An 8,577-nucleotide genomic window follows, 5' to 3' on the forward strand; every position below is an offset into this window, starting at 1 on the left:
GGAAAGCATAATAGTTAACTTTAAGATTACCACAATAGAAATACTCTCAGGTTTTGCCATGCTTAAAATGATAAACATTATAAAAATAATAATAATAAATGTCATTTTGAAGTTATGAAATAAAAAAAAAATATAAATTGAAATCTCCCAAAGTCTCTTTGAACAATAAAATGAAAAAAAAAAAAAGCATGCTTAAATTGGTATCCTATGTTGTAATCATTTTGAAGATGTGAATTTAAAATATTATAAAGAGAATAAACAAATAATAATAGTAAATGTCAGAATGAAATATTTCTTGATAATATATATATATATATAATTTTCTTATTAGTATATAAAATTTACTTTAACCATCACTAATAATTCAAAGTGTCTTAAATGCCTATAACATTATTGTCATGTCGGCTATGAAATCATACAAAGTTTTATAGGATATTATCAATTAATATAAATCACGTGCTTCACACGTGGGAGCAGGTTGGTCTATTTGTCCCGTCGGTTTGGCTCGCCGCCCTCTTCGCCCGTGAATCGAATCCGCTCCAACTCCTCCGTATCGCCGCCTGCGCCGGCACCCCATTTATCAGCCTTCTCCTTCTCCTCCTTTTCCTTATTCCCCGCCTGTGGTAAGCTTCCTTTTCTCCTATCCCGGCGCTTTTTTCGATCGCTCTGTCTAGGAAAAGAAAACCCTAAATCGGAAGTCAATCCGAGAACGGACGGGACCGGTGAAACGAGTCCTCCGGATCTTCCTAGTAGGTTATTTTCTCTCTCCAATTTTCTCTGATCCCCTTCTTTTTCTTTCTTTCTTTCTTTCTTTCCTCCTTTGCCATTTTAGTTAGTATGCCCTAATTGTTATTTGAAGTTTGATTCTTGATACTTTTTCTTTGAGTTGGATTTCTTAGTCGTGCTGGGAAATGAGGATCAGGACAACTGCGAGAATTGCTAATATCTTCTTCAAAACACCGCCTAAAGCACCCTTATAGTTAGCGAAACTTAATCAAATTTTCGCTCATTTAGGGTGTTCTTATAATTGTAAAGGGCATAGTTTCGGTTTCTTGTGTAGCTCAGAATAATATAGAAGGGATCAGGGAAGAATCGCTAATCTAGGGCTGGTGGAAGTTAGGCAAGAGTTACGTAAGTTGTCTCAGATAGTATGGTTTAAGAATTTATTTGACGAGACACTATTGTAGAGGCTCTGAGAAAAGATGGTACAAACTTCTGAATTCGTTGGTGATCATATGTCCAATAGTTATGTTGAGTGAATTTAATCTGTTTCTTCTCTTGAGTGAATCCAGTTCTGTTGTTGTGTCGTCATTTGCATTGCTGAAGGGATTGTTCGTTTACTTTGTGGAGTAGGAAGTTTTCAGTTGACTATAAGAGGAATGGAAATACAAACTTCTGGCAGACCTATTGATACTTTGCTGGAGAAGGTTCTTTCCATGAACATTCTTTCTTCTGATTATTTCAAAGAGCTTTACAGATTGAAGACGTACCATGAAGTTATTGATGAGATCTATAACCAAGTCGATCATGTCGAACCATGGATGACTGGAAATTGCAGAGGTCCTTCCACGGCATTTTGTCTACTTTATAAGTTCTTTACAATGAAACTCACTGTCAAGCAAATGCATGGGCTTCTGAAGCATCCTGATTCACCTTATATAAGAGCTGTAAGTGTCTCTACTAAGTGTTGTGTGCTATTCCTTGTATTGCTTTATCTTATCATATTTGTGATTTCATTTGTACCTCCAAAATTTGAAACCATTTGGATGTTGATCAGTTGACTTCACATGTTTCCTAGCGAGACTTGTTGATGCAATTTGTTGACCTTTTGGCAAAGAATACTGCGTGTTTCACAATTTCATGGTTGATTCTCCATGTAGAGAATTAGAATACATTTTGCCTTACTGGCTATCACATGCTGTGATTAATTCATGTTGTCTTTTCAGCACATTAATTGAGATCATGAACTGAATTTGTTTTTTCATCTGTAATGTTTTGTTGGAGCATTCAGGAAAGATGTCATATATGTTACATCATCTAGGCATGTTAGCTATTTATCATTGGAGCTTTTTCGTTATCTTCCAGACAATGCTATTATTGGTTGACAACATAAAAAGTCTTTGATGTATGGCTTTGGACTGTACATCAAGAACCTTACATGGTCTCATTTGAGTTGTCAACTTCATTGTCACTTGTCTTTTTTGAATATGTTCCATTTTTCTCTTGGTTTGAAAAGGTTGGTCTTTTGTGAGCATGATATGTGGTTGGTTGCAGACGTTGATGGTGAACTTGTCTGTGTATGCAAGCATTTATTATTTATCTCTTGATGGCTATTTTAACATGTGTATATGATGCTATAATAATAATAATTAATTAAGTTATTTCCAATTTACTACTTATAAAGCTGAAGTAGCTACTGTTCTTGGTTATTCAGATTGGCTTTCTCTATCTGCGTTATGTTGCAGATCCAAAGACATTATGGACTTGGTTTGAGCCATACATTAAGGATGGCGAGGTATTGTCTCTTTATCTGCTTATTTCAATTCTTCACCAACTACTTGCCTTGAAAACCATGCTTTCTGTTCTCCTAACAGTTACTATATGTTGGTGCATCCCACAACTATAACTCCTTGATAAAATGATCAATAGCAAGGTTCTTGATGAACTTATTGCTGATAGTCTTTTGATTGTTGCAATTGTGCTTAATCTTTGTTTTATTATTCAATGATTTCAGCATATCTTTTTCTGCTCTAATATCTTGTACTGTTGTCTTATACGTTTCCTATTCTACTTTTGTGTTGTATATTTAATTATTACTATGCTATGAGCTATATATTGCTCTATCTTGTGTGAATTTCAGTTGTATAGATTATTCATATGATATCTGTTTTAATTTACTTTCCCTTGTAGTATGTCAGATTTATTACATATAAATCATGTATATTCTCCTTATTGTCCTCTTATTTTGTGAAATTTTATGTTTCTTTTGGTTGTTCCCTACTAAAATATCAATATATGTTTTAAACCGATTATATGCTTTTCAATATACAATTTATTTCCATGCATTACAAATTTCCTTTGAATTTAGTATTTTCGATTGTTTTCATTATTACAATTGCATGTTGGCTATTATCTAATAAGGGCCATGCTTTTTGAATCTAAGGAGCATTAGTCTCATGTTTTTACATTGTGATTGGAGGCAATAATGGATCCATTTGGGACCAACTTGTGGGATCATCTCTGTCTTTGATCACAAAACATGTAGGTGAGATAGCCATAAATGGTAGGATAAGTATCTGTCGAGCATAAGCTCTGGCTTTACCCTTGGTGCTATATGATTTATGGACATTGTTCATGCGACCAACCATAGAGCTCTTATTTATATTTTAGCTAATTTCAGTTCTGAAATTTATCTTGAATAGTTACAACCATATGCTATCATTTGGGACACAATTTCTAATTTGTACTTGTTAGTGAATGCATTATTGTAAGGAGATAATGTTTCTTGTATGATCAAGATTAATGATATTAGACCTTAATAATTGTACACCATCACTACTGGAGAACTTATTTGATACAGAATTCATATCAATGATTTAAATCTTCCTCCAATGCTGGTTTTTGTAGCCACCCTGTACTGGTTCAGTATCGGGAACTGGGTGGTCTCCTCTACTGCCCGGTTCATTGAATGCAATAAAAAGAAAATAAAAATGAATTTTATTGTACCAGAATCTAGATATATGGTTCGATAATGGTACTTAAGTCAGTAAAACCACCATCGTCGATACATGAAACCTGGATTTAGATGCTTATTTTTGTTGTGAAGGAAATTTCTCCTGGTTCTAATGGTCGCCTTACAACAATGGGAATATATGTGCGTGATCTTCTTCTTGGGCAGGTCAGTTGTTTGATTCCTTAATTGTCTATCTGTAATAGAATATGCCTGTCAGGCATAAGTCTCTATAATTATGTTCTTTAGTTGAAAATATTCACTGATATATTGAATCAACAAATTGCATACGTGTTCACTAAGCTAATGACTTGTTTTGGTAGCTGAATTTACCTAAATGTCACACCTGTTCATTTGAGATTCTGAGCTTGCGTTACCTTACAGAGTATGCTTTGAGAGGAGATCTCAGTAGATCACATCTTTATCAACAGTTATGTTCAAGGTTTGTGATGTTGATCTTGAAATGAAGTCATCTCTCAAAGGGCTTATTACTATTTCCTTATCTTGTTTTACTGAGTCTCTTTCCTGCCCATGTTTCAGTCACTTCTCTTGACTTGGCAGTGGTCATGTAAATTGGTACATTTTATGTATATTGCTAGACTCTCGCTGTTCTATGTGCAATGTTTTTGATGTTTGGGTATTTGATTTCACCATTTAAGCTCTCTAGTGGAAGATGTTTGGTTGACATGCTATAAATCAGTCAATATAAGCTAAAAGATAATGCTTGTAATGTTCAGTATCTGTTTCTTGGTTTTTACAGTAATCTATAGGTCATAGAAATTTCTAGATATGGATTGGACCACATGATAACATTTGAGGCATGCGATGTGCGCACGGATGCTGATTAGGTTTTCCAGAGGTGGTTTGATCAAAGGAGGGTCAACAAACCACAATGCTATCTGATTTAGGTGCTCGCATGAGCTGCTCGACACATGGGCTTAATCATGCGCTTGGACTGCACCCAATTAAAGGTGCTCTCTCAAATCCAAATCCAAGTGCTCGGGACTTGCCTCGCCTTGCCTCGCCTCGCCTGGGTGCCTAGGCGAGCACCCGAGTGCCTCTTGACTTCCATGGTTTAAAGGTAACATTAAATGACCTAAGTGTAGAGATTTATATTTTATCTAATACATGTAAAAAGCAACTGTAATATTTGATAATGGTAGATGGACTTCTTTGCAACTAGGAGGTTATTCTTAGTTCGATCTTTGATGCTTATAACACCCTTCTTAAATAAAATGGTGCATTCTTTGACAAAATTTAGTGAAGGAAGGGTGTGCTTGCAGCCATTTCCCTACATAATGGCCAGTGTGCACATTTTTCGAACTAGGTCTGCAATTGGTTGAATCTTTCCTGATCTGATCCTAGTTTCAATCTGATTAGGTTGGATTTGGATCAAGATTTATTCTGTCTCTGTTGTGGAATCCAATTTAAAGATTCTAATGCTTTTGAATCTGGTACATATCTGGTTATGATCCAATTTAATGCTCATTTATCATGCCCTCATTCTTGACACTATTAAGGAAAATCTATGTCCAGTTTTTAATTCCTTTTTGCTTGCCAATACGTTTGCTATACCTCTCCATTTGTCTTAGAAGTTAGAAATCCACCTATCCTGGTTGCGCGGCACTAATTTTCAGATAAATGGCATCTAACCAAAAACCTTAACTGCTGGAAGTCCTTTTCCTTTCATCATCACCGACCATTTGTGCCATCATCACTACCCAAGATTTCATCCAATTCGAGGCTAATAATTTTTTGTTTGTTTATAGTACAGTGTTAATTTGATTGGATAGTTTAGAATTTTGCTTAGCTTTATATCACCGGGGTTTATTGTTTGACACTATGACTGCAGTGAGTAACCACAGTGCACTTTTGGAAAATGGTAAAATTTTTAGTTCCTTTCTATTGTGTTCTGACCCCTGGAAAGTTGTTGTTCTTATGCTTAAAAAGTAAAGAGGGTTATTTTTCTTACTGTTCTGCATCATGGTTATTTGCTCATTTACCTATAACAGTAGTAAGGAAAACATTAGTATGTTATTGGGTTGAATGCCTGGATTGGAGCTTTGGTTAAAAATTAGGATTAGAGATTAATTGGGACAAACAGGTCCAATTGGATCTAACATAATACTAATTGGATCATAAGGTTTCTGAAGCATCAGTTTTATTTTGATCAACTATGATCTGAGGTCTTCTCCTAATGGTTAACACCTGGACATTAATTGGGTGAAAGGACATGATTTAGTTTCTGAAGCATTAGTTTGGATATGATCAACTCTGATCCGAGGTCTACTCCTAATGGCCTTTCCCTTACATGTGGTGGACACTAATTGAGAGAAGGGACATGATTAAGTTTATGGTATTATTTTACTGTTTGGTCTAATAGTTAATAAATCGATAGTTATTGCTTATGTTGTGTACTCACTATTTTGCTTCTATCACCTCTTCTTGTCTCTTCTGCTCTTCTTTTCTGGCCTCCATGTCTCCCTTCTCTCTCTCTTTTTTTTTTATCTCTTGGAGAAAACAAAGGAAAGTATTCAAGGGAAAGGCTAATATCCTGCGTAACTCACCGTAAGGTTCTCATATCAGTAATTTGTTCAATCATAGGCTCATGAATTATGGCTTGTACATATTTTGTGTTTCCTTGTTGTTATTGGTTCTGCTATCTCCATTGTGTTCTACACAATGTGTTTTTTGCCTTTCTTTTCAGTTAGTTAAATGCTAAATTACTTACATGGCTCGTTAATCAGGATACAGATGTCACTCTACTACTGAAAATACTACTTAAGTGCCAAAAACACATTTGTTTAGAACTCTCTCTCTCTCTTGTTGAAATTTTTTTGCAGGATGTCTAGGTCATAAGTGTTATGGATATGCAAAAAGTTTGAATTGATTGTACATGAATCTTAACTATTAATTGTCGACAGTTGTGCATCTGCCATTATATAAAGGACTTGCAACAGCACAATAATCTTCCACACCCTCCTTTTTTGTGGCCCAATTGGTTGCTTTGTGGTCTTTTTGGTAATCTTTATTAAGTTTGTGGAATTCTCTTCCCTACATGTCAATTTATTCATTGTGATTGTGCAATAACTGGTCTCCTGGACACATTGGATGCAGTTTTTTTCTTCGTTTTAGTTGGTATGCTTCATTTTGCAACTTTGCAATGTTGGCAGTAGGTGATCTTGTGGATTGACAATATTAGTATTTTGTTCTAACCTTTTTCTGAAAGCACTTGAAGTTTTATATTTTGGTGCTGTTCATAATGTACTTGTTGCTGAGCATTTGCAGTAGAACTTGTATGTTTAATCTTAACTTATATATTCAATCTTCTTAATATCATGGATCTTATGATGCAGTACTACTTTGACACCCTTTTTCCACGTATTCCCATCCCCGTCATGCGCCAAATTGTTGCCAACCTGGAGAAACTGAAGCTCCCTACCAAGCATTGTGGTGTGACTGGAGAAACTAGTCGGCAGGGTTCAGATGATGTTGCCCGTCGCCCTCCTTCGGTAAAAGCTGCTTTGTCAGTTTCTTTTGGCCAGCGTGCTCCACACCGGGCATCCACCAGGGACTCTTCACCTGTCAGAAGGACCTTAGCTCCCCTACATGAAAGGAGTGATGGTGATGACCATTGGAGATCATCTCCAAGCACTCATCGCAGTAGCAGCCATGAACGACCTGATCGTGATTGTTCAGATCGTGACCGTGACCGAGACCGTTCAGAACGTGACCGGGTTACGGATCGGGATCGAAGGCATAAACATGACCAGTGTGGTGATCGTGACAGAGACTCACTCAGATCCAGGAACTCGGATAGGGATTACGGGAGAAGAGACCGTGAAAGGAGCAGGCGAGATAGTGATGAGTACAGACGATCCAGCTCCCGACGAAGCAGAAGCAGAAGCAGAAGCAGAAGCAGAAGCAGAAGCAGAAGCAGAAGCAGAAGCAGGAGCCAGAGCCGGAGCATGCATATCCATGGTGCAGATTCTGACAATCGTCCTAGTCCATTCAGAGATGAAAATAGAGAAAAGACAAAGACTGCTTCAAGCAATCTGGCAAAGTTGAAAGATTTATATGGTGATGGAAGTGACAAGAAGAGTGATGAAACTGCTGATAGGCTGCGGAAAGATACCAACACTGAAGACGTTATCAGATTGGGGGGATCTACATGGAAATGAAGCCAAAATGAATTGTCTTTGTGGTGATGTGATTTTGTAACGTCAACTTTATCATATTGGCTCAGTGGCCTTGCTATGATCTGTAACTTTGATGCGTCAGATCCATGATTTCAAGTTGGAACTAGTTGCAGGTTAGATCATTTTCTCTTGTGCTATCTACTTGTATAAATACTGGAAAATCCTACAGGCATGATTTAAGAAATGTATGATGATTTCAGTTCCAAATTTACAATGTGAAAGAAATTGAATAAATCTCGCAGGTGGAAGAATTCCTAATTGGTGCACCATACAATTTAAGTCTATTAAGGACACAATGAAGCATAGTTTTAAACACTAGTTTAATTAATATTTACCAAATTCTTTTTTTTCTTAATTTGGCAAATGATAGTCAAAATCTTAACCATATAAGTTAATTCCATCAGTATTTTTTTTATTATTTTTAAAAGATGTTTTATCAAAAAAGGTTTTTTTTTTTTAAGTTTTTATTTTTTAATTAAGATTTAAAAAAAAATAGAAGTTTTTTCTTAAAAAGAAATTTTAAACTGAGGGGTTAATTATATATTACCTCATGTAGTTAGTTATCTTTAATATCTCGATCTTTACATTTAAAAAAAATTATATGGGTATCACATATATGTATCAATAAAAATACGAAAACAAAATGTA

At 35.8% G+C, this 8,577-nt stretch overlaps 1 protein-coding gene across 8 annotated transcripts; it reads left to right on the forward strand.

Annotated features, from left to right (window-relative positions):
- Positions 1-491: 491 nt before the first annotated feature.
- On the forward strand, positions 492-8,136 carry LOC135581021 (pre-mRNA splicing factor SR-like 1). 8 transcript variants are annotated; one of them, XM_065127148.1, is made up of 5 exons: positions 492-623; positions 1,354-1,667; positions 2,435-2,515; positions 3,827-3,898; positions 7,087-8,136. In XM_065127148.1, the coding sequence occupies exons 2-5, from the start codon at positions 1,380-1,382 to the stop codon at positions 7,909-7,911; spliced, it is 1,266 nt and encodes a 421-aa protein (XP_064983220.1). In that variant the 5' UTR covers positions 492-623; positions 1,354-1,379; the 3' UTR covers positions 7,912-8,136. The 8 variants fall into 8 exon arrangements, with proteins under 8 accessions (XP_064983220.1, XP_064983224.1, XP_064983225.1 ...); XM_065127152.1 differs by adding an exon at positions 4,115-4,172 and having other exon boundaries at positions 514-1,667; positions 2,466-2,515; positions 7,087-7,224; XM_065127151.1 differs by adding an exon at positions 4,115-4,172 and having other exon boundaries at positions 517-1,667; positions 7,087-7,224.
- The last annotated feature ends 441 nt before the right edge of the window (positions 8,137-8,577 follow it).

The sequence above is a fragment of the Musa acuminata genome, chromosome BXJ2-9 (assembly GCF_036884655.1).
Source record: "Musa acuminata AAA Group cultivar baxijiao chromosome BXJ2-9, Cavendish_Baxijiao_AAA, whole genome shotgun sequence".
Lineage (NCBI taxonomy): Eukaryota > Viridiplantae > Streptophyta > Magnoliopsida > Zingiberales > Musaceae > Musa > Musa acuminata.

Excerpts from the sequence above, each read along its gene's own strand:
- LOC135581021 (XM_065127148.1), top strand. The coding sequence starts at position 1,380 with ATGGAAATACAAACTTCTGGCAGACCTATTGATACTTTGCTGGAGAAG. Across the intron at positions 1,668-2,434 it reads ATTCACCTTATATAAGAGCT|ATTGGCTTTCTCTATCTGCG; the intron begins GTAAGTGTCTCT and ends TTGGTTATTCAG. Across the intron at positions 2,516-3,826 it reads CATACATTAAGGATGGCGAG|GAAATTTCTCCTGGTTCTAA; the intron begins GTATTGTCTCTT and ends TTTGTTGTGAAG.